The sequence below is a fragment of the Oreochromis aureus genome, linkage group 23 (assembly GCF_013358895.1).
Source record: "Oreochromis aureus strain Israel breed Guangdong linkage group 23, ZZ_aureus, whole genome shotgun sequence".
NCBI classification, from domain to species: Eukaryota; Metazoa; Chordata; class Actinopteri; order Cichliformes; family Cichlidae; genus Oreochromis; species Oreochromis aureus.
The window spans coordinates 37079173-37106145 of record NC_052963.1 but is presented as its reverse complement, the minus strand read 5'-3'; the positions used below and the strand labels follow the sequence as shown (position 1 = coordinate 37106145).

The window sequence follows — 26973 nt, the reverse complement described above, 5'->3', positions numbered from 1 at the left end:
CTTAAATACAGTCACAGTACATCTTGATTTGATTTGTTCCTAATGTTAAAAAAATGTGTTGACTATAACTAAAGAAAATGTCTTGTAAGCTGGAGTCATGAGTTCTGAAGTAGCATTAATAAAGTATCAGTTTACCTAAGATTTAGATGAAGATTACATTATTTAAGGCCTTAGCACAGCCAATACTGGCTCTGCCTGTCCTGTAGTCCACTGACCTTATGAACCCAATCAAAGTACCTGCTCCTCCCTCACAACCGCCCACACCTGATTACTGCCTGTCCTCTATTTATGACATCCAGGAGCACGAGAGGACTTAAAGTACAGAGCATTCAGATCAAAAGGAGACTTTAATCCTGCATTTTATGGTTTTATATATTACTAAATCATTACTAGTACACATGAGATATCAGCCCTCTGTCGTTCCAACTTTTAAAACTCTCAAAAGTTGTGCGCATTTATAATTTCTGACATTTAGCTCGGTACACGTCATCCATTTGTCAGCTTTAATGAGCGTCTGGTGTTTTTGTCACATTACATTTAAACAGTAGGATGATTTAGTGAGCGCGCTGGTGACATAAACATATAATTAAGTCCAGATATTTCATCTATTTGTGTCAACAAGTGCCTCACTCCTCTTTGAGAAACATTCTAAGACATACTGAGAGCCGAGTAATGAGCGCAGTCAGATACAACGTGTGTGTGCCAAGTTTTGTGGCTGGTAGCTTTTCTGTTATCAGTGTTAGATTCTGGAGATCAGGTAAAGTGTTTAATCTTCAGTTTTCTGGATTTTTGCCCCGTTTATTGCTGTTACACATGTTTTAGGTGTATAGGTGCCCAGCTCAAAAAGAAAAGCTGGAGAGCACTTTAAGCTGACCCTTAAAACAATGATAAAATAAATAGCACTGCATGAGAGTGTAAATATGAATACTGAAGCATTCTTTAGAACAGATAGTAGTTACAAAAGCCACTGAGATTATAAAGGTTTATGAGCTGTGAGATATATTCAATTTTACAGTAGTTGTTATTATTAGGATACAAACGTTCACACACAAAACCAGTCAGCAATCTCAGTGTGCAGCTCAGGAATGTTTACAAAGGGTCTGCATGGGTAACATATTTCAGCCGTTTCAGCACCACAGAGGCAACATGACTTTCTCCAGTATGACATCAGAATGCATTATCTTTGATTAGCATGCACTGAACATATTCAAATGTTCATATTCAACTTACAAACAAGTATGTTTATGATTTGGTCATGGTGAATTTGAACAATCTTAAAAACAGTTCTGAAGACTGAGTTAAGAAAATAACACTTTTACGACCTGAAAAGTTAACAAAGGTAAATATTCAGTAGTTTGAGAGATCTCTCTCTAGGACTGCATTCCTAACAAGCGGTAAAGTGACTTATTAACATTCAAGGTCATCATTATGCTATAAACTCATTTAACACTTGGCAACTCAAGGGATCAGCTGAGGACAATAAAATGTGTGTTTCTAGGACTACCCAGACTTTCTATATAAATTGACTAATATAAAAAGCATATTTCTAATAACTTGACATCACTTGGGTTTTTAATTCCTAAACAAATGATATTTAACTTGACACCAAAACTGGACAATGAGTGACCAATGATTTGACGTCCTATTTTGGTGAGTAACAAAACTGAGTAGCAGACATTGATCAGTTTTGTAAAACCACAATTCATATTGTGGTTTTACATTCCACAATATGAATGTAAAACCAGACTTTAGTTTTAGTTTACTTTTAGTTCTGCCTTATCTTCTACGACTCAGATCCAGATGTCTTGGTTTTGAGTGTTAACCTCTGCCAAGTATTGATCCTCTTCCTGTGTTAAGTTAATGTATGCCTCACTCAGAAGACGATACTGGGAATCATTCTTCTGTGGCAACATTAAGGGTGACTTTGCAAAAAACTAAAATAAAAATAAACAATGAAATAAGTACATAAAGAATGCAATTTTACTAAATTTGATATTTGTTTTTCTATGCAGCAAATGTATTTCCACTTCTCTCACGTCAGCTCTGTTTGAGTCATTGCTGCATGCTGCTGCTATTTGTTGTCATGGCATTTTCTCCTTTCATTGCTCTCACTGAATAGAGCTGACAACAGACAAAAATGAACTCCAGTGTTACACAAAACATAAACTGAGTGAAAGAAGACAACTCACTTGACCACAGTGAGCGGTTGAGTAAAAAATTAAGGCGAATAAACAAGTAAAAATACCTCAAAACTGCTAACCCTTAAGCTGTGAAGAAGCTATTAGAGCCTTCCACGCTATGTTAGCTTTCTCACCGCCAGCGATCAGTGAGCGACATGCATAGTAAAGTTAGAACAACATAAAAACTGTCACAGGGACGACTCAGCAGCAACACACGTAAAAATCTAAAGAAGAAAATGCAAGAGTAAAAATTTTTTATTAAACATGAATAAAGCGTTGCAGAAAACGACATAAATAGAAAGCAGAAGAATTTAAAAAAAAATTACAACATGAAGCAGGAAATGACTTTGACAGTTTTTTCTTTCTTTCTTTCTTTCTTTGTTTTTTACATCAACCTGCCTTATAGTCTCATCTTCACATTTCTAAAAACTCTGTGTTGTTGTGCACATTTGCAATTACAGGCTGCTCTTTCTCTTTTATAAAACTATGACTACACTTGACAGGGTTTTTTTTAGTAAATTACTGCTGCACACTCTGGGATACACTCTGCCACTAATTAACAGCTGTAGTCAGTGCATACGTAGTAACAATAAAGCACGTACTCTGTAGCCTAATTTAAAATGGCATATCGAAATGCTACAATTACAACAACTTCAGCTGAGAGGAAAAAGCTCGCCACCGTCATCCAAAGAAGGACTTAAAAATAGACAGCAAGCAGAAATACTGCAGTGTATTTTGTGCATAAGAAAAAACAATCTACAGTCCTTAACTAATGTTGCTTTGTGTGCTTCTGTTTCCTGTTTTACTGAACAGAACTTAGTGTAAGTGCTGTGTGCTGTGCATTTGTCCGAGTCCAAATCAATGTTTTCAAATTACACATTTTACAGTCAGCATTTGCATATATGTGTGAAGCATTGTTACATTTCCCCTTTGTGTTTTGTGCGAATTCACAGGTGAAAGTGTGCGACACTATGAACTGTGCATCTTTTTACTAACAGCATTAGCAGTCACATCATCACCAGTCTGTTGAAAGGCAGGTTAATCTACTTATTAACTGCAGTTCTGATGGTTTTACAGCAGTATGCAGGCTAGTATGTAATTACAGCATGCTGACGGGTAAAGGTCCACAGCAGCTAAGTAACAACTGAGCACACAGCGGCCGTGGCTGGATATGATCAATTTTTCAGTGTCGAGGTTTTTTTGCAACTTTTGTAAAATCTGCATGGGCACATGGTTGTTGTCTCAAACTACAACACAATACAATGTTTTAAAATAATGTGCTGAACTGACAGAAGATAAATTGGTGTTATTCATGCTTGGTCACTGACTGGGTTAGTTTACCCTTTTTTTCTGCTGGTGAATGTCAAAATGCCCATTAATGTATAAAGCCAATTTATATCAAAGTTTGAAGAGATGGAAATTGATATATATATATATATATATATATATATATATATATATATATATATATATATATATATATATATATATATATATATAAATATATATATATATATACGTTTAAACAAGTAACACATAAACAGTATAAGAGGATTACACTATGGAGAGATTTGATATTTTGGATATCCAGTAAACATTGTGTGAGGATGAAAAACACTTCAGTTCAGTGCAGTTCAGCTTATGCTTTTCAAACTGATTAAAATCACTTAATTCCCTTGTGGTGAAAACAGAAGGCTTTAAAAATGTATCAATTAAAAATAATTAAATTCCCAGTGTATTTGCTTGTCTATACCCACAATGGCTAATTTTTTGCAGGCCTGGCTGCTCTATCAACCCACTATCTAAACTCTTTATATAACATTATCATTATATTATACTGTTGCTCTCTTACTCTCTCTCTCTTTTCAAAGTAGTAGCAAATACAATTGTAGGTATATGTAAATTAATATTTTAGAAAAGCTATTAACATTAAATTAAGCCCGTTCCTACAATAATAAAATCATCAAACAATAATAACCTATTACAACAATAATTTTGGTAAGGGTATTAAAATTAACAAAACAAAATTAAATGAAGAAAAGTTAGAAACAAAATATATATATCAAGAAATACCCTTATATTGTAATTGTTTTAAAAGCAATAAATAAAAACTTTATCTAAAGCTAAACATTTTTCAGAAATAAAATCTAAACTGAGCACATTACACAAACAAAGTAAAATCCTTAAATCCAATAAAATGACCTAATGGTAAAACTAAATAACTCTGTTCTGTTTAAAGGTTGTTCCCCCTCTGGGATAAACAGGGTAAAAGGTGTGCTCTGCTGCACTAATAACACCTAATCACGTCACGAGGAACCTGGCATATACTTACACACGACAGGTGAAAAATTAAACATGGGAAGCCAGAAAAAAAGCTCTTTTGACCTGATACAAAAGGTGCGCTTTTTACTGATATAGTTCTGTTTTGTTTGGGGTTTTTTTTTTTTTAAATATGTTTATTATAAATGTATTATTTCAATTAAAACACACACTTATTTTCTATGAACACTGATTCAGAAAACAACACTATTAGCACAAAGTTTCCAGTATGCACCAGACTGGTACATACTTGTTCCAACAAACAGCCTCCCACCAGGTCTGACCTTTCCCTGGCTAGCTGCCTTCCCTGAGCATACTCATACTTAGTAACTCTGCACGCACTGGCAGTAAAGGCTTTACAACTTCTATTCAGTGTGAGCAAAATCACTGTCCACTGTCTGAGTAACTGTGACAAAATGTAGCTTACTTTCACTGACGTGGGCAGCGACATGTTTTCTCCTTGTGCATGCCCATAAAAACTCAGATTCTGAGATTCACTCTGATGAGGATGATAAACGGTGGATCTGGACTTTGTGTGCCAAAAACATTCAGTACTTTTAAATTACTGATGACATTTTTAGGCAAAAAGCTTGCATGACCTTGAATTAGTCAGAGCTGTGTCATTTTTAAAAAGTTGTGTGAAAAAACAACAACAACCCGATAACCCTGACAGCAGAAACCCTGATAACATCCTTCTTTCACACTGTACCTTTGTGGATTCACTCAACTGTTACATTTGCACAAATTAAAAATCATTTGTGCGTCCAGCAGCCAAGGAGTGCTGAGGGCTTGCCCTCTAATCAGCAGAGGCTAAGGGCCAAATGGAAAATTCTGAGTGTGCATTGCAAGAGGGAAGGTTACACTGATTTAGACAGATCACCGTAACCTGTGGCTACAACTGTAATGAAAATTGCCCATGATGCAATTTCCCTGCAGGATTAATAAAGTTGTTTTTTATGTGAATTAAAATTCTGATTACTGCCACCATAATGAGCCAACTGTTTGTATTCTTTTTGCCACCATGCAGTGAGACTAAAGCGACATTATCGTTGCAAATGGAATCTTTGTGACATGTTACGCTTTCAGTTTTATACAAAAGATAAGCTTCACTGAGGATCTTTGTCATTCTCAGATTCAGACAAGCAGGGATCAAACTCTTTTCCAGGCAAGTCTTTTTCATTGCTTAATAAAGTAGGCCTCCCTCAAACATGTGTGTATTCCATATTCAGCTTTTACATTTCAGCCAGTGATCTATGCTCATTAAATATCTGCAACTGGCTTCCCGCTAACAGCGACCAAAACTGCGTTGGTTGCTTTCTCCTTCTGTGTACGAGTTGTGACAGCCAGCAATTGCAATGAAAACAGAAACATGCAATATACTGCAAAATAAAATGTTATCAAAGATGTTTTTGTACAATATGAATACTGATGTTATTTTGTGAATTATGCATGGCTAATGTTACATTAGCTGTGGTAAAATATTTAACTTACACCTATTAGTAATATTGAGACTGGTACGGCATACAGTGCAGATTTTGGGGGTAAAAATTGCTTAAAATGTCTCTTTTGATGGTAAAAGTAGCCAAGCAATCATTTAAAGCATGCATGGTTGTCTTATACCACTATTGATCAATAGCCAAAATACACTCACACACACCTGTGGTCAAACTAAGTCTGCACCAGCTGTGATATTGGCTGAAATCCTAAAAATCAGAAAAAAACAGGCGGCCTTACTTTGTGGGATAAATCTGGAGTTAAAATGTTAAACTCTGAGATCATTGTGTAGGTGGTTTTTATTCTTTTTCATTCCCTTTTATCACCTCAGCGGATTACTGTTTACCATGTTGCTAGCTACAAACACTGCCAAAGTCCATCTAAGATTGCATGGAAATATACGCTATTTTTAGACATATTACAACTGAGTCAGGGAGTATATCATAAGCATGCACTCGCTTTATCTTACTCTTGTATCTCTGGAGGGTTTTGTTTTTTAAGCTAATTAAAACATGTGGTCAGGGAGCCGGGGCATTTGCTTTCAATATGAGTGCCATTTAAGGCCGTGAGTAGCTCAGTTTGTGGATTATTGTTGAGCAAACACGTGATGTTAGCTGAGTTGTACATATGATGTGCATATGATGCACTCCCAACATTAGACTTGCATTTGTCAAAGAGATGAGTCACTCCCCGACCCTGACGGAGAAATCATGCAATGTTAATGCTGCCTCTCTGGGCTCATAAAACTCGTGCAAAAAAGAAATTGTAGCAATCTAAGGAGTTTTACTTATTAAATAAAGATTTATTTAAAAAGAGATTTTGAATGGTTGTTTTATGAGACGTTTAGTGCCAGTCACTGTCTTCAAAAGCAGAGATCATATTGCAGGAGCTGTAGTTACTATGAGGGGTCAAAATTCTGTTAAATGCTGGACAAAATGCCTCTTGTAGATCTTCTATAGAAGCTTTAGAAGAGTTAAGTTTCTTCGCAGAAACGTTCTTTAGAGGGATCGACCTGTAAATATTTGAGAAAAGGAAGAGGTGGTGGAATGCCCTACAAAACCATTCAAAACACCAGAGTAAATTTGAACTTTAAAATATCGACTCCACAATCCAAATATTAGTTTCTATCTGAACAAGAATGCACACTGGTGAAAGTTTAGATTCCTTCATAATAACCAAATAATGAAGAAGTTCAGTAAGAGTTCAATTAGGGTGGAAATGCAGGAATGAAATGCAGTGTGAAAGCTGCAAAAAAAATTCAGTCAGCGTGCAGGAATGCTGGTCAAAGTGTCTTAGTCACAAATACAGTACACAATGTGACAATTCAAGGTCACATAAACCAGCTATCGGCCTATTAACCAATCCAAAAAATTCCAACAATCCTAAACAAATGTAAACCGCAGTTGAATCATACCTGTGACAACAGACTTACTTCATATACTGTATCTTAAATGAAACCACACAGACGTACGAAAACCTAAAAATAATCACATGAATACAGCTGCACATAATTTACTGGATGCTAAGCCAAAATTACGCTGTGAGTCCAGTAAAGATACTAATGAAATGTTTGTATGGTCAGTAAATCCATTTATTTAGGCCCTGAAGTGATAAGATGAGGTCAATGAGTAACAGTAATGGGTGAAAGTGCAGCAAAGATTCATGACAGTAACTACAGTGACTAACAAACGTTGCTTTAAAACATTCTTGAAATATTTACTTGGCCTCTTAAACCTGCTTTTATTGAAATATCGTAGACAGCAACGACAGGCTGTAAAATTTTGAGCAGGCACACCTTAAATCTAGATAAGTTAACAAAACAATGCAGTTCTTAGGTTGGCAAACTTAAGCGCCAGGTAAAGAGGTGGGGAAATAATACCAGGTGGTGTAATTAGAACACCTGTTGCTCATTTGCTAATTAACTTCTCCTCTCATTCGGTTTGGTGCTGGGAGCTGAGAAAACACCGCTGCCTGCCAGTTTACAAGAAATCTGAGTTATGGGTTATAGAGTGCGACCTGAGACCTGAGCACGTCCAGCGGGGCGTGTAATTCGAGTATAGAGTATCTCTGTCTAGGTGAACCCACAAGTAGTGAAGTCATGTGTGACGATTATAGGAGAGTGCTTATTAAATCAACTTAAGTATTCTCAGTTAATCTGAATATATTTTAATGGCTCTCTCTTATGAAATCAACTGATCTGAGGAAATAAGTGAACAAGCACTCTTTTATTAACAAAACTGAATGTTTCTCAGTTGTTTTTTAATTGTACAAAGGCGGTGCAGCACTGTAATCCCACTCCCTAAGGCGGACACGAGTAATGCACCTATTTTGACGTCAATGACGTAGCAGCTCATGATCCATCACAGTTCACAAGTTATTGCAATGTTTGAAGTCCAGAAAGAAAGTGAGCAGTTTTGTTGTCTTTGGCTAACTGTGTTGCACAAACTTATGAAAATTAAGACTCATTTAGGAGTCAAGGAGGCTCACAGGAGACAGCGAGGACAAATCATTGGAGTTTCACAGAAATCTGACCAATACTATAAGAGGAGTGGGAGTTATTGTGAACTGTTGACGGATGAATGATTTAGGAATCACAAAAGTTTGGATGAAAAGTCCAACTTTATTTACCATATATAAGTATCACCAAGACAACATGATATTTACCTTTATATATCCTTTTGACAGTGAGTCTAGTGTAACTCGACACACTTCTGTGTTAAAAAAGTGGATAGTCACGAATCCAGAGACCCGTTTTACTCATGGTGTCACAGCTTTGCTATTTTAACATGAAGGTAAACGAAACACGACCTGAGCAAATAACTCAGGATGACAGAACATAAACAGTAATTTAGCAAGCGCTCGTAAGTTCCCACTGCAAACCTGGAACTTCTGTAACGAGCACACTCGCGGACTGGATGTTTTTTGTATTATTGTATATTCAAATAAGTTCAAACTATAACAGAAACCAAAAGACATAAAAAGCAAAACTATACTGTTGCACGGCACTGTGGACAAGCACTTGCTTTCACTATTTGTCACAACCAGTGAGGTTCTGTGATTTGTTCAGTTTGTCGAGTTTGTTGAAACTTTGTCAGATTTCTCACAAAGTTATGAACCGATTTACATGAAAATCCTACCAGAGGTGCTTGACCTTGGTTCAGCTTTGTTACTGCTGTTTTATAGAGCAACATAAATACTGCATTTTATATCATATCTTTGCATATTCAGTTGAGATAAGATAAAGTGAGAGGCCTCATTTTGATGTTCTCAGGAAAATATCCTGAACAGTAATCTGGATCCAGGGGTTCATACACAAGGAAGGAATCTTCAGCTTTGGCTGGAGGTATCCACTCCTGATGTTGCAGCACTAGTGGGATAAATGGTCACAAAATAAATGGACTGAGCGTTGACAGAAACAATAAGTTTAACTGTGGCCTTATTCTTATTTTTATATTCTGGTAACTGACAACTTGTAGAAAAGAATTAATACCTTATTTTGGGTAACAGCGTGTTGAACAAAGTTGTTTTGTTTTGACTTACGTCCTATGATGACCTTCACAAAAAATTTCTACCACATAAACTGCAGAAAACACTAGCCTAGAGATTACTGCAGTACGTGTAGGCAGTGTTTAAAACCAGAGATAGACAACATCGTGGACAGAGATAGCTGAAGGAAGAGGGAGATCATTAGTCCATCCCCAAATTATACACAGACGTCACTCTAGACTGACGGAGTGCCACATGGAGCTGTTTACACTGTGAAACTCCTTATTTAACTAATGACAGCTCAGTGAATACCAGCTATAAACTGCACATCATCACAAGTCACTCAGAGCTGTAAATAACTGTTATGAACTGAGTGACACTGCCTCTTCCTCATGTTCATTGGCAGCCATAGAAACAAAATCCCTCAAAGGAAATTGCCTGTTATCTTTATGAATGCAGAAACAACAACACCACAGAGGCGCATTACTTTTTTGTTTTTTTAAAAACACTCCAACACATGCTCTAAAGTTGGGTTTGAAGTGTAACCAATTGCTATAGTAACTTCCTTTCCAGCCAAACTCTCCTTAGTGATGGCGAAAACTGAGATATCGACCAAAAGCAGCTGCTTAACAGAGACCCAATCAATATCAACTGAAATTCCACTGCTCCGGTTGTATACTGGGAACAATAGTTAAGTGCCCTGCAGGCTGTTGCTGCATGTCTTGTCTCCTGAGAGACATTTATCATCAACATGCCTGCCGCTGATAGGACCAGGGACAAGCCTTAATAGTTGACTTATTAAAACACAGCTTCTGGTGTAACGTCTCATCCATCAGTGATTGATTGATTGTTGCTTTTTTTTTCATATATACACAACTGTCACATTTATGCTTTTATTATAAATAATAAAAACATCTCTAGATTCAGATTGTATGGTAAGCATTTTATTTTCCACAAATAAAACAATAAAAAATGATTACAGGAGAAAAATTATTAACTCAACTAAAGCAGCTTGGTCACAACCTGACCTTCTTTTCCTTCTCCCCTTCCTGTCACAAGCCTCCAAAACACAAATGTGTCACACGAATAGTTCTGTAACTCATCTGCTAAATGTGTGCTCTTACAATATGTAGCGTCTGAGGCTTTTGCTGTGGCTATGGGATCACTCTTCTTGGTATCTTATGTCATAAAAGATGATAGAGGAGTGTGGTCCAGAAAGCACACAGGCACACGCCCGACGCAGTCACGGCCAAATCGCTGATCTGTTGCAACCACTGCTCCCCATTCATGGTAAGCCTTAGATTCCATGCCCCTCTGTAGGTTCTTCCCATGATGCCATCTTGCTCCCTGTTCGAGACGACGCCATTGTTGCTTCCAGGTGATGTCCTTGCCCTTAGTGCATTTGTAGGATTTCTGTTCCCTGTGTTAATTTAAGAAAGAGGGAGGATGAACGGTTGTAAAGACACTTCCAGCAGCAAACATGACACTGACAGTATATAGATTATTTGCAAATTTGCAAATCATAAAAATGGGTAGTGTAAAGCAATGTATAATGAAACTGCACCATCTTGTGGCAACCACTGGCAATTAAGCGCAGTAGTGAAGCACACAAATACTTACCAAGACTGCTCTGAAAAGACACCGCAACAGCAAAGATAAGGACAGAAAGAAGAGATGCATATGCCTATAAAGAAATACAAAGCAGTTCACATTTCCGTTCTCATGATAAAAGTTAAATATGCATTTTCGCATTTTTCAAAAGCTGAAGGATGTTAATATTCTGTAGTTTGAGTGCAGCGTGTGGTATGTTTTCCCTTACTACACACAGCGTGAGTATATCGCCTTATGCTTACCAAGAGGAGCTGTGCACCGTTCTGAGTCATTCTCCTCAAGGCTTTTCCCATCTGGAGTCCAAGCAGAGCTAAAGAACAGGGCGTCACTGCCTCTTCACCCTCCATGTCTACACATCTTAGGAGATAAACATGAAAACTGTGTTACATGAGATAAAAAAATATAATATAACATGCCCTCATACCTATTTAGAAATAGCAATAGAAGCACACATTGAACGAGCAGATTCAAACCACTGACAGATGAATAAAACTGTTATCATATAAAATCATGTTATTGGAAAATTTGTGTCCTGGCATTAATGCAGATGGCAGTTAGTTTGAAATATTCCACTCGTTTAAACATTTTGCAGACGTAGCGTTCTCATTAAAAGATAGACTGCAACATCACTGTAACATCACCTACTGGGCTGTGGTCTTTCTTCTCTTTTGAAGTCTCACCATGAGCATTTTAGCTGTCACTATGTTGTTATTTTGTAAGCAGACGTGACAAACAAGGGGTGGATCTGAGTGAGACACCAAGGACACTGCATGCTCATAGCAACTTGTCCATCACAATGTGTCTATATCCTAAAGCATACACTGTGTATTTTGTCTTGAATGGAAAAAGAGGTTACATAATAAACCTCATGTATTAAATAAGAGTTGAACTGAGATAATAAATTCCGCCGGAAAATGTCTCGGAGCTGGAGTGTGTATCCCTCTTTTTATGTACTGATGACCCTGACCTCCCTGTCAGTGTGCCCTGCCTCACTGCTTTGATCCAGACTCCTCAGTTTCCGATTTAAGTGAGGATCTGTTGGATGTGCTGGAACAAGCTCCATCCCCTGAGCCCCCAGGTGCAAGACACCGCAGGATAACCCAGGGGTCTCGTGTTCCTATGAAAGATCAGAGCTGTTTTAGTAGTACCAGAGGGATGCACCAGGCGGTTATCAATCCTGGAACACATAATAATAGCAAAATAGCTTGCATGTCTCAGTTACACAAACAATGTCCTTTGGCTGCAGAGTGTCAATTGCTAGACATGTGAAAAACATGTCATCAACCAAAAGGGTCACCGGTTTAAAGTATATATTAACACTAACTACAATCTTTTCCTAAACCTGAAAAGCATGTGAAAGTAAAAAAGCAATGGAAACTGAATGAAACAGCAAGTGTGTAAGTGCAAATGGGCATAAGCCCCCAGGCTGATAAGCTTGCAACTAATGACGCTGCCATCTCTCGAACCTTTTTTAATGGACTTTGTAGACAGCTAAAATAGGATTATCTTTCTGTTAATGTGTGAAGGCACCAAAGCCAAATGACACCTTATGCATCATGGAGAGATGCAGGCAGTATTTAGCAGTTTGACATTTGCATCTTCTTCCTGTGTTTGCGTGGGTTCTCTCCAGGTACTTCAGTCCAAAGGCATGCATGTTAGGTTAATCGGTGATTCTAATTGGCCGTCAGTGTGAATGTGAGTGTGAAGGGGTGTCTCTCTGTATTAGCCTTGTGACAGACTGATGACCTGTCCACGGTGTACCCTGCAAGTCGCCCTTTGACAGCTGAGACAGTCTCCAGCCCCCCCTGCAACCCTGAACAGGATGAGTAGAAGAAAATGGATGGATGGATGGTTCTGATGCTGTGGCTGATAAGTGGGAACCACTGTTGTTAGCTAACTGCCTTTGTCAAAAACTTCAGCTCAAACTAAAGACAGATGAGCAAAGCCGGCACAACTCCACAACAAAGGTGGATTTAGCAGTGCAGACAGACAGGAGTGGTAACTATCACTTTATCTCATACATGGCAAGAAAGTAATTTAAAAAATGTTCCACTACAAAGCTTCCTGAGAATTTACATTAGGAATATTAAACCTTTGTAGTATTGTTCAAATGGCAGTATTTCAAAGTTTTCCTAACGTACTAGAAATCCCGTTAATGACCATCATTATTCACTGTGGTTGTGAAAGCTGATTTAATTTTAAAAATCACCTTTTTAGGATCTTCTCCATCACCATATCCAGATCATCATGATGCGAAACATTAACGAATCTGAGGATGCTCCGGGGAAGACTGTGGCCTTCTTGTGCCAAAACAACCAAGTTGTACATTCCCTGTGAGCCAATATGAAAAACAAAATCATAACAGCAGTGATGGCTTATTCACTGAGAAAGTATCTAAATAATAACACAATACAATGCTGTTTGTTGCTTTTATTGCAGAGGGCCTGAGCCTGTGGAAGTTTAATTAAGTTTATCACAGGGTGATGAGATTATAGCTGAAGTAAATCTGTCACCTGAGGGCTGCCTGCTAGTGCTGCTCTGCTATACATTGATATGGCCTGCTCAGCCAAGGATAATGAGTCCTCTTGTGTGCCGGGGGAATGGTAGTAGTAGTAGTCTCCCATTTTCAGCAGAGCTATAAAAGAAGATAAATACTTTCTGTTCAGTGACCAGATTGACAGGGAGAATGGATTTAAAGCAAAATGAAATGAGAAAAACTCACCGGATGGATGGGGATCATAGTTTAATATAGAGTAGTTATGATATCTCCACTGACATTCATAACCGAGATTCAGCTCCTGCATTTCGGAGAACGAGTGCACAGTGACAATGATGATTTTAATAGAGGAATTATGTGCAATTTGTTCATCAGCTTCAATCAGAATTCCACACGTGATTGTAGGATAATGACGAAAAGCCCAGGCGGTGTTTTGTTTTAGGATAGTCATAATGGGTTAAACCAGTGAAAGAGCATGCACTCACCTCGCACAGGTGTGCAACATTGCTCTGGGCCAAACCCAGACCAGTTTGAGCTGCCAAAAGGTACTTCACAAAGGCTTCCTGCCTGTTGGAAACACAATGAAACAAATATGACGAAGCAAAGACAATAATAAAGACCAGCGACAATGATTAAATGAGGGCATTTGAAAAGTAATTGAAATTAATGTTTCCCTACCAAGAGCCCTGGAGGTAGGCCTGAAGAGCCTCTCTGATCATAAATCCAAGGTGTCCATTTCGCTCACAGACCTTTTTCAGCAGACTGCATAGAGGTTAAAGGACATCTGATGTATTATGGGATATAATTAACTCCACCTAAACAGAGAATATTTTAATGCGATCTAAAAATAGTTCAGAATTGTTGAGGTCATTCTAAACACAAGCAGCAACAGCTGTAGGAGCCTCTTTAAATTCATAAGATACCAGAGGAACACTGGTAAGCAGAATCTCTCTGCGCCAGACAATAATGCGGTGACAGTGGCTCTTATTTTTAGATATGCAAATACTGGGTTCTGACCTTGAATTAGCCACTGTCATTGAAATTAGATGCCACTAAGCTGCAGGCTACAGTGCAACAGCCCATAACAAAGCTTTTTTCAACAAGCTAATGAAAGCCCCTTACATCACAGCCCTCTTCATATCCTGAGACACCCCTTCCAGGCTTCCCGTCGAAAGGTACCAAGCAGCTTCCACTGATGCAGCGACATGACCAAACCGAGACGCGTTGAGAAACTGCTCGAAAGCAGCACTCTGCAGATCATATACAAAAAAACTAAACACAGATCGGCTCGCTGATCATACCTGGATAAAAATCCATTTCTGAAGTTGTGGAAATCAAACCTCATTTCTCCGGGGTCTGTCTGGGTTCATCCCACTGAGATGATAAATCCCCAGGTTGAACATCCCATCATCGCTCCCGTTTAAAGCAGCTTGTTCAAAGTATTTCACTGCATTTTTGTGGTCCTTCAGTACAGTCCCATGGTACCAGCCTAAACCATTCAAGGCGTTAATTGAGCCCTAAAGCAAGGAAACAGACGCCGGTATTCATAGCGAATTCACACACTGTAAACACACCAACTGACTTGTACACCCTCACCATTGCTGCTGCTTTTCTCAGCAGCCGAAAAGCTCGGGTGTAGTTTCTTTTCACTCCCTGGCCCTGAACAAATCAACATCAATCAGTGAATCGATAACTGTCAAAACACAGACGTCGCACACACATGCGCACAGTGTTCAATTCAATTGTAAAATAGCCATTTTTACAATCTTACACTACCTTCATCAGGAGGATGGAGTAGTCGTACATCGCAGAGGGATCCTTCATTTGCATAGCACTTCTCTCAATCCATTTTGCCGCACTCACTATGTCCTTTGAGACTCCATTTTGTCCCCAGTACAGCATTGTTCCCATGCGTTTCTAAAGTTAATGGAGTTTTTATTAGCCTATTCTGAACACTGACTGTGCTATTGACCACGAAGGAGAAATTAAAGTACGACTGAATTTGAACAGGTCACACGCACGTATTTCAACAGTTCATCTTGTCAGAAGTCAAAAGATTTCGTGTATCTCGCATACCTGAGATTCGATGTCTCCTCTCTCTGCTTGGAATTTCAGATACTGGAAATCGTCGTTTGTCTCATGTGTCAGTCTGTTTAAATCTTCTTCATTGTTTAAATAGATATGTTCAGTTGAGTGTTGCTTTAGAAAAGACAAACAGATGTGTTATAATAGTGCCGTCGCTATATTTGACTACTAAAATTACAGCAGTTAATTCACCAGCCATCAGAAGACGGGTACACTGTGGTAATAAATGGATGGAAATGGACAGCAACAATACTCAGGTAATTTGCTCTGGTTGAATGATACTTAATTGGTACTAAGGGGCTCAAAGTGTGCCAAGAAATCGTCACAGACCAATACAAGGCAGGATGGATAAGGTGCATGCTTTCATGTTTACACCAAATTCTGACCTTAACATCTAAGTGTGGCAACAGAAATTGAAATTCATCGGGAACTTGTTTCCAACCTCATATTTTCCCTATTTTTCAGTAGATTGTTCCCATTCAGTAGGCTGTCTCAACCATGTTTAAAGTCTTAAATGCATTCAGTTGTTCATTGTGATTGACTGATTGCAGATTGACTGACTGATTTATGTTACTGAGCAGTTTAGCAGGTGTACCTAAAAAAAGGGCAAATCATGATTATTTGGAAAAATAATAGATTAAAAATGGCTTTTATACCAGTCTATTGACTGAACTTTAATTGTAAAGTTATTAATATATAAAGAAAGAAAGAGTGAATTGGGGATTTAGGGAGCTACAAAAGTAAACAAAAGTCGTGGCACTGAAAGAAACAGTATAATTGAAAAAAAGTGTAATCTTGTCGTCTTGATTATCTTATTTTCATTATCACTGGAAGATAAAAATGTAATTTGAATTAAAATTAAAGACGTTCGAGTTCGAGTTTAATGGCCTTTTAGGACTTTTTCATTAGAATGCTGCAGCTTGAACAAAGTGAGAGCTGAGACAGAGAACACAGATTGTGCAACACTTTGTTTTTATAGCTACTTTAAATAATCTGAAGATACAGCCAAAGGTTAAAACAAAAGAAACTAGCAACTAGCTTTTCCCTTTTTTAGTTTTCAAGTTAACAAATCAAAGTCTGCTCAAGTCTGACTGACAGGCAACATAAGCTAACAACCCAGCACAGTCATAACACTGTGATTTAAATAGTGCTGAATCCTGATTGGTGCACAGAAGTGCATGACATCATTGTTTTGTCTTTAAGCTGAGCCCACACCACCGAGAAGAGACAAAACAACACGAAAAGAAAGAGAAAATAGAAAATAGATTTTCGTTGCTTTTATCAAGATTGGATTCAGGGGGTTGTTGTCGGCTCCTAAAAAGCTCGGTCAACATGCCACGGAAAAATGATCACTACTAGGCTTGATACAGTTGTTTTCTAGGTGCGCTGCCTTATTGAAGCTGGAATAGACAGTAAGGTCTCTCTGCTGTTTTCATGTACCTCTGTTCATTAGATGCAGCTTATTTAAATACTCAAAGAATCAACAGGAAATCAGTCGGATGTATCCTTTTCTCATAGTGCGCTCCTCATCTTTCAAGTGCAGTCCCTCCATTCATCAACACAGCTAAATCATTCACAAATGGCTGGAATAACAGACACATTATTATCATATTCTGAAGGCAGAATGTCATTTCCACAGCATGCGTGCATGTTTGTATGAATACATTTGTGTCTGAATGGCTCTTTTCATACTGCGCTTTGTGTGTTTTTAAGCTAAGCTCGCTGTAGTTGCATATTCAATACACGGATACGAGAGAGGTATCAATCTTTTCATCTTATTCTTTAAAAAAAAACTTAAAAGGAAATAAATACGCAGATCTAGCTTTTTGAATATACTCGAACAAACTGTATGTTATAGCGTATCTTATATGAGCCCATGTAACAAATTCCCTCACCCCATATATGAGACCCTCACCCCAACCTCCCTCCCCTCAACCCAACTGGTCGTGGCAGATGGCCGCTCCTAGTTTCTTAATGTTAAAAGGGAGTTTTTCCTTCCCACTGTTACCAAAGCGCTTGCTCATAGAGGGTTATATGACTGTTGGTGTTTCTTTACCTAACAACAGAAAGCGCCTTAAGGCTGCTGTTGTCATTTGCCACTATATAAATACAACTAAATTGAAAAATTGAATTATATTTTTGTTTCAGTATTGCTGTTATATAATGTAGAGGCAAAGGTAAGCAGATAAGCAGCAGACAACAAAGAGACAAACACTTGATACCAATTGAGTAACACTATGTTAAGGAGGAGCAGGGATGAGGCGGAGGGTTGCAAAGTGGCTTACAGCGTCATGATCAGCAACAGACAAGCTAGAGCAGCATAAAACTGAAATATACTTTAATTATCCCAGGCTTGATTAATCATTTACTGGAATAAAATATTTATAGTACAGCCTGTAAGAGATCTGGCTATCTAATGTTCAGATGATTATCAGCTGAGTCATTCTCTGACGTGTGCTGGCATTAAAATCAGCTGCTATCAGCTTATCTGTCTGAACTGTTGGCTCAGCTTGACTTCATGCCCTGCATGAACTAACGCTACTCTCAACTTACACAAACTCCACTATTATAAGGCTATTATTAGTTATTCAAATAAAAAACAAAACAAATTCAGAAGTGATCTTAATGATCTAAACATACCTTATTTTCATATATCCTGGAACTGTCAATACAGGTCTGCGTTCCAATGTTGGAATAGTAGCTATAAGCCATTTCCAAGTCTTTAGGAAACCCATCAATTCCCATCAAGTGTTTGTACCCTGCATGCATCAGGGCAAAACGGTCATCACCTAAGGCACCAATCAAACTATAGACGTGACCCTGAAAAATGCAAGGGGGTTAGTATTATCTGTTACATGCAAATGGCTTTACGTGCGATAGAACAGTAATTAAGATACAACGAAGGCACTGACTGTACCTGCTCATGATTGACTGAATGTCCCAGGCCGGAGAGATGGATGGTGGCCAATAAGAGAGATGCTCTGTGATTTCCTAAGCAGGAGGATTCTTGTAACGCAGCCATTGATTGGGATGTGATTTTCATTTGTGCTTTATCCACAGGGAACATTGTTCCAACTGTCTCCTCAAACAAAGCGCTCCCGAGATCCTTCAAGTTTAAAGACCCTTCAGAAACAGATAGGTGTTTATTAAATAATGTATCTTCCATAAATCAGATATTTTATGGTGATTGAGGTAATAACCAGATTAAAAATATCTACCTGTTCTGATTTCCACCTCCTTTGTTAGCAAGAACTGAAAGAGAGTGTTGTACTTTATCTGTGTTTCAAACGTCCATGTTTGTGTGCATGTTTTCTCTTTTGATGCAAACTGACCCCACAGCCTTAAGAAGTCGGGGGTACAGACATCTGAAATGAAATAAAAAAAGGAACCTGTTCACAGCGTTCTTTCCATACTCAATGGGAGCACTTTTAGTGTATTGACACACTTGATATTAGGTCTCTTAAAGGTCGCTCCACCCAGAATGGTGCAGCATGGCTTTTCTAGGAAATATAAAAAATAATTTTTTACCTCTACTTACTGGCGACAGGAGGTAATTCTCATTCACTTCTTGCATAAAAGCTTTTGTAAATGCTCTTATTTCCTGACACTCTTGGTGAATCCTCTGCAATTCATTTAATGTTGGCATGGAGTGAAGTTGATTTTTGACCTGTGATATGAATAAATCTGTATTTGAAATTAGCATTAACAGGCATAAAACAGAGGAAATAGGAAGTATTAAGCCTAGTTAATGGTCATCATGACATCACCACAGCCTCATGAGTATTTATACTGTCATATGAGGTGTGCCAGACTCGCTGATAAATGTCATCACCTTGAAAAAATGTATGCGTCACCACTCGTACAAGAATGGAAAAAGTCGCAATGAAAAGCTAAAGTTTTTTTCTCAGTTGTTGCAATAATGTGTCATCTCTTTAAGCTATTGCAGCATCTTTATCTCTGTAATCTAAGAATATCTGATCTGTAATGATTTATGATTGAAATGGCGATAAAGTGATGTTGTACCAGTGGGCAAAAGATTAAGCAAACAATGTCCCTCGTGTTTAGTTCTATTTTGCTTTGGGTTTAAGATATTTAGGATACAATTGTCTTTAAAATGTAACTACTGTGCTGTTTTCCAGTTTTGTTTCTTTATTCTCATCTTTCCTTAATTCACAACCCGGAATCGTAGCAATATTTTACTGGCCCTTGGTGCAGCCTCGTAGTTTAGCCACCATCTAATACAAGCCATTATAGTTCCTCTCCCTTTATACACATTTTAGTCTATGATTCATATGATTGGCGGCTTGACCAGCAAGTGTGTGGGGTTTCTGTGCTCACAGTGAGAACTGTGCTTGAGATGACCCTATTACAGATATCAGATGACACTGACATCATAAAGATTCACAAGCAGGAAAAAACTGTCTGAAAATGAATGTTCAGAGGGATTGGCCTCCCTGAAGCCTTGACCTCTGGCTTGTAGGAATTATTTTCACATACAAAAACCATCATTGTTTTAAAGTTTCGTAATTGCTAATAGTATGGTGGTCAGACGTTTACACTCATCATGGGCATGAATGTCATGGTAATGTGGGGCTTTTAGTGATGAATACTCTCTGTTGTTTTTCAAGGCTGGAATGATTGAACAATATACATCTATAATGGTTGTAAAAAATCACACATACACATATACAGTCATTTAAATCTTTTAAAAAGCTGTTCAGGAGGTTCTATCTCTTATTCTTGTTTAGAATGATTGACTAATACTAGTAGTTTATCTTTACATGCATAAAATGATTTATTTGGCAGCACTTGTTGGATTACCAAAACTCCAAACTTATTTAGCATCATGCTGCTGGTTACTGGTACACTGCAAAAAGCGGATGGAATAACGAGGAAGGAGAACTACCTCCAAACTTTTCAAGTTTAGCTCAAACAGCAAGACAGTTGAAACTTGTTTAAAATTGGATATTCCAATAATGATCCCGAACACACATCAGAACTTGGAATGGATATGCTTCTGCAATGGTCTTCCCAGTGCCCCGACCTCAACCTGATAGAAAATTTGTGGGCTACACTTACAAGCCGGGTCTGTGCCAGGAAACCAACCAATTTGAAAGAACTCTACCAACTCTGCCAAGAGGAGCAGGCAAATATCCAGCCAGAATTCTGCCCATTTGAATTAGAATGAAGCTTCTTGATGGCTACCAAAAGTGTCTAGTGGAGGTGCAAATTTCTGAAGAACCATACATCCATCCATTTTCTTTGACTTATCCAGAGACAGATAAATGAATGATTACAGGACATTTAGCAAATAATTAATCAAATATTAGTCGGGGTGTATGCATATATTTCAGCTGGTATGTATAATTTTGATCCTGTGTGGATTGGATGCATTTTGGAGTTTTTCTAAACTTGTGTGCCCAATTTTTTAAACTTTTTAAAAGATGATCGCAGTACAATCAATCCACCCCGGAAAAGAACAGTTCAAAAAATAATTAAAAGTTCAAAATTATCATGACCTTCATGATGGGTGTGTGTGTAAAATTCTTACCAAAACTGCATATATATGGCAGATAATAAGGACAAACCTTCCAGGTCCACTAATGCATATGAGTTTATCACTCCCTCATTTCATTACCTGTGTACCCTTACATGTGGTCAGGCTGTTTGCTGACATAATTTGGCATGAAACATTAATACTTTAGGACCTTGAGATCATAATACACTGTTTTAGAGTGAGGCTGTGCTAGAAAGCAAATCAAATGAATACATTTTACCTCTTTACACTTTACCTGTTTGGTTCCAAAACGGTAGTATCTGATAGGCCCAAAATACCCACGGATGCCTTGTGAGTACCTGCCTCCTCCAATCACAAAGTATCCATCTGTGTCATCGTAATGAATGCTGTCCTGAAATCTTTGACATTTAATACTACTCAAACCAACAATCACAATCATTGAGCAGACAATATTTCTTTTCCAGAAACTTGGCAACAGTGTGTTTTGCTTATTTTATACCAAAAATCAGTCTTACTCGTATAAATATTTCTGGGTTTGACCATCCCACGTGGTTTCCAGCAGCACCTGAAAGTCAACCACAACAATACATGAGTCCTGAAAAAACCTGCTCAGCTGTAAACAACTCCAAATTGCAGTACACACTGCAATTTCCCAGCTGGAAACAAACCATCTTTCAAGATCTTACAGCTGTTCCAAAAGGAAACAAAAGCTGAAAGTCCAAAGAAAACCCAGCAGAAAAAGAATGACTATAAGATGTTGCCCAGAGCATTATTTTGATTTCTATTCCTCATCCCACCACCTATAGAGTCATGCTTTGGCGTTTTACCTCCGAGTCCTGTATGTAACAGTCTAATCTAATCCATTTCAACAGGGGCAACATTGCTTGAACTTGAAATGCTTCATCTTCTCCAGTTATCTTTCGTGCCTGAATTATGATGTTCCCTGAACGGCACAAGTGACAGTCGTGAATTTTATCACAGGAGATCCAAAGCTCTTTATTAATATTAATTTTTGTGCTAGCATTCTTAATAACTAAAGTCTGAGCAAAAAACACAAATCTTCACTCACAATCACGTTGTGACACCTCCCATATTAGGTGCACATATGAGCTGGCATGACCCACCTGTGTCCGTAAGCTGCATCAGAACCGTGTCATATAAATTTTTTCTATTGACATGATGGATGATCCCACAGTGCTTCTTCTGACACCATTTCAGTAGGTATATCCACACAGATAAGGTGACGCTGGAAGCCAAGCAATGAAACATGATTTGACAAATCATTTCTTCATCCACTCAAGCATGAGGTTGAATTTAAACCGGAGCGCTGTCTGTTAAAAATGCCTGACCTCGCTGCCTTTCATTGACCGTAAGTAAAAAGCTTATATGCTCTGGTGAAGCGGCTTGGTGAAGCTTGTAAAGTCATTTAAAAAGACACTGAAGTAAAACTAAAAGTAGTGTGTTCTAACTGATGCCTGCACTGAAAAGGAAATGATCACTGACTTGTGACCTGTCAATCTGCTGATATAAACACAAAGCAGAGATATTATGTACTTTATATTTGAGGAAAATGGGCCGGAGAGAACCTTTGAAGCATATAATATCAAAAACTCTGTTTTACTTAATCCTTTGATTCAACATTTGGAAACTCAGCTGGAGATTTTTCATGCTGTGTGGCTGAACTTCATACTAAATAAGTTCCAGCTAAAATGAGGTAAATTAGAAGTCCAACCTGGGCTGTGTCACAGCGTGACGTCGGGTTCTCTCTAGAGCTCTGTCAATAAAAGGCTGGAACCTGCGGATCACTCCAAAGTGCTCACCAGTACTTGCCAGAGGGAACTTTAGCATATCGATTATGTCTGGGATCAAACAGAACAGCGAAAGGCTTCGTTTGCAAACACTTTCATGTGTTCTTTAATAGCTTTGGAGATAAAGATGAGACATGCAGAGAAAATGACAATGTGATTAAGGGTCAAACCTGATTCATGTGGACACTGATGGATTCTGTCGCTGGTCATCTGCCACATTAGTTGAGCCGACCATGACGGGCAACCAGTGGGAGGTTTACTTGGCCGCTCAGAGGGTGGAATTATCTGCAGCGCTTTATGAATCCTCAACATGGAGCTGTGGTATGTGCTGAGTTCACTGCCATTTTTAAAACTGTCCAGCCAAGCACGGACTGTCACATTCTGTGTGTCCAAAACGTTCCTGTTGAAAAAGTCGTGTTGATATGAAATGGACGGAGGCAGTCTGAGCAGCACCTGGTGGATCCTGTAGTCACGGAGTCTGCAGCTTTTCCATTTTCTCCTGAAGACCACTAAATCTGTCTTCTGCAATGTGGACACCACCACCTCAACTGCAAGCTGACATTGCCCAGAGCACTGATACCGCACGCGGACCACCGAGCCATCTACCACTTTGTCAGGGACGGAGTCAAAACCTATAAAATTGTCAGGCGGGGTCTCACTGCTGTGGGCTGAAATGACTTGTGAAGCACACTGTGCCTGGGTGAAGAGAAGGAAAAGAAATACAATTAAATGAACATAAAGGGAAAACAGACTTGCATGAAGTTTCATTCTCTCAACCAAATTTGAAGAATTTATCACCAGTTAGTCACTAACTGCTTGTTAGGTAGTGTATATTGAAAAACGAGAGCTGTCTCCTGTGAGCAGAATAAGTAAGTGAATCTTGGAAAGGAAACAGAGTGTAATAAAATTGCTTACCATTAGAGCAGAAGCAGTGAAGATATGTCCAAAAATGATGACGTGAAACACATTCATCTTTTGTTGTTGTTTAAAACTGATTAAAAACCACAAGCAAATTTGACGTTCAGAGTTGTAAGTAACATTGTCTTTCACTGTTTGACACTTGTAGAAAACATTTACAAACAGCCGAGTGTACACCCATTGCAATGCAGCATTACCTGAAATTCTGGTGTTTCAAGTTCAGCAATTAGCATGCTGTTAAAGAGCTAGCACAAGGGCTCGGCTATATTTACTCTTGATGTGTAATAAAAGTGTTGTTTGATTCACTTTATTAGTGATTCTATTTGGGACCTTTCCATAAGAGTGAAGCATCAGAGCTGACTTAATCTGATGTACGCGAGCCAAGACTTTGTCATCACCCTGCGTCCTCTTTGGCCAACGCGCACGCAAGACTTTGAAGAAATATGATCTGAAAAACAACCTGATATGGCAGCCAAAATTAATTACCCATGGGCCACTGACTGTTTATGTTTCAAAGTCAAGGGCATGACAAGTGCTTATGTTGCTGATGGGTTGCTTTAGGTAACCACACGTAGACGAACATGGTCTATATAAAAGGTGGCTGCTGTTTTAACACACATATGCTCTTGATGGCATACCTATGTGTACAAGAGAATACGTTTTGAAGGCAATTTTATTGGACGTTATTGAAGAGTTGATTTTTTCAAGCCAGCAGAAAATGCTGTATAAATATATGCTTTTGTAGCTTTTTTTTTTTTTTGGTGTACAAAATCATAGGTCATCGCTTTTAATGGCTTTACAGGACATATGCAATTTTCAGTCTGTCTTTGAGGACAGTCTAACTACAGAATATCCTGCAGTGCCACATGGAAAAAAGATTGCTTCCAACTATGTGAGTGGTTTGCCCTTTAGCAATAACAAAAGTTTGTTTCATTTTTATATTCCAGTGGCAGAGTACTTAGATGAAAGTCCGATACAGTTTGGGCAAATCAGCACAGTCCAGAACTGCAGCGCCGATTCATCTGAAGACCCCTTCTTAACATCCTCCACCTTGCCAACATGCCTTCCGTTTGCCTCTTCACAGTCTGTGCCTCTGCCCTTTCCCATGGCTCATGGCACCACCACCTTGGCTTTCATGTTCCAGGGTGGCGTGCTGGCTGCGGCAGACACTCGTTCCAGTTGCTCAGGCCTTGTCGCGTGCCCAGCCTCGCAGAAGATCCTGCCCATTCACAGTCACTTGGTGGGCCTGACCTCGGGCACTTCAGCCGACTGCGCGCTTTGGAAACGTATTTTGGCTCGCGAGCTGCGGCTTTACCAACTTCGCCACGGTCGACGGTTGTCCACGAGCGGAGCTGCCAAATTGCTTTCGCACATGCTTCACCCTTTCAAAGGAACTGAGCTGTGTGTGGCTGCCACGTTGTGTGGGTGGGATGGAGGAGAGGTGGACGATGGATGTGATTACCATGGAGGCACAGAGACCGGTCCTGGTAGTCGAGGAGAAACAACAAAGAATCAAATGACTGAGCAGAAAAACTTTGTAGATAGCACCAATGCAAAGGTTTCTCTGGCAAAGGATGAACGCTTTTCTTTCTCTGAGCAGTGCTTCATCAGAAAGAAAATGAATTTATCTGGACCAAGCCTTTTTTATGTATGCAGTGATGGTACGCGCCTACGGGGAATGCTTTTCTCTGTGGGCTCAGGATCCCCTTATGCCTACTCAATTCTGGACCAAGGTGTTCACTGGGGGCTGACAGTAGATGAGGCCAAGTCAATAGCTAGAGAAGCTGTGTACAGAGCTACATATAGGGATGCATATTCCGGAAACTGTGTGGACATGTATCACATCACGTCAAAAGGCTGGACACGCAGAAACCGGGAGGATTTGAAAGAGGAATATTACCGAGAAAAGGAAAGGCGAAAGCATGAGAAAACAGAGAGGCGGGATGTGACTTTTTCTGACTAAAGACATGAAACAAACAAAAATGGCTTGGGAAGCGAAAGGCAAACATTGGGGAGTATTTTGGAGAGACGTGATACGATGGCATCTTTGCAGCAGTTACTAAATTAATGAACAGGACAGGCAGTTGCATCCTCCAGGCTATTTCTCAAATGATTTGGGCATGCATATCGTTCTCTCTAATAAACAGCTGATGTTTTGTTTGTGCTGATGATAAAATGTATTCTAAGAGCACCCTGCTTGCTGGCATTTTGATTTAGATGTTAAAGCATTATGAATCATTTCAAGAATGTGAGATAATTACTACCTCCTCCTGCATGCGGGTAAATCGCATAAACACAGAGAAGCAGAAAATGAATAGTCTAAAAATCTAAATGGCTGGAGGCTGAAGGTCATAATGTATTACTGTGTGTAAGGGAACACGTTTAGCCGCAGCAATAAACGGTAAAGGGGCTGTAAACTGATTTGTGCCTGCTGTCAGAAGACTTCTGAAGTTCCTCTGACACTTCAATAAATTAATGAATAAAAGGAATTTTGCTGCCTGCTCATTTTGTTTGAGCGCTGTGGTCATAAATAAAGCACAACTGTAATTACTCAACTGACAATGACTCTATATTGCCAAGTATATTAGGGTAAAAGGTACAGAGCTGTCCATCTTCATCCTCAGTGTTCAGCTATGTTCTCTAACTTCAGTGAAGTGCATGATGGGGGACAGTTTGCAGTGTAACATCAGTGTTGTGGCACACTGATTATACTACATGTCAAAATGTTGTAATGAAGTGTATGACGTCCTGCTTCCATATATTAAGTATTGCAATATATTGTATATGAGTGAGTTTTTTTAATGACTAACATATGCATATGTGTGCAGCGAGCATGTCTTATGTGTTATTAACGGCATAAAATAAATTACAGCCTGGGATGCGTGACTGCAGCATCAGTGGGGATGTGCACTAGTACTACTGTATGATTGACTGCAGCTGTGTGAGCAGAGGGGAAAGCCTCCCATTCTCCCCGACCTCATGCATAATTCCCATCTTTGGAAGTTCATTAATGGCAGAATTATTGAGCGAGTGAAAACAAACAAACAAAAAAGGAGA

At 38.9% G+C, this 26973-nt stretch overlaps 2 protein-coding genes across 2 annotated transcripts; one reads left to right on the top strand and one right to left on the bottom strand.

The window, feature by feature from the left end:
• Positions 1–10413: 10413 nt before the first annotated feature.
• On the bottom strand, positions 10414–24109 carry LOC116331166 (protein sel-1 homolog 3). Its single transcript, XM_039607531.1, has 24 exons — positions 23914–24109; positions 23169–23694; positions 22923–23049; positions 22315–22436; positions 22018–22133; positions 21706–21755; positions 21465–21588; positions 19201–19339; positions 18891–19037; positions 18590–18795; positions 18313–18492; positions 15664–15786; positions 15364–15504; positions 15184–15246; positions 14928–15104; positions 14710–14837; positions 14266–14349; positions 14073–14154; positions 13813–13888; positions 13604–13725; positions 13300–13421; positions 11333–11447; positions 11100–11163; positions 10414–10899 (listed from the first exon to the last, which is right to left on the bottom strand). The coding sequence occupies exons 1-24, from the start codon at positions 23968–23970 to the stop codon at positions 10664–10666; spliced, it is 3327 nt and encodes a 1108-aa protein (XP_039463465.1). The 5' UTR covers positions 23971–24109; the 3' UTR covers positions 10414–10663.
• Positions 23757–26322, top strand: LOC116331165 (proteasome subunit beta type-11-like). Its single transcript, XM_039607532.1, has 2 exons — positions 23757–23867; positions 24864–26322. Coding segments are annotated over exons 1-2 (1017 nt in total). The 5' UTR covers positions 23757–23866; the 3' UTR covers positions 25880–26322.
• The last annotated feature ends 651 nt before the right edge of the window (positions 26323–26973 follow it).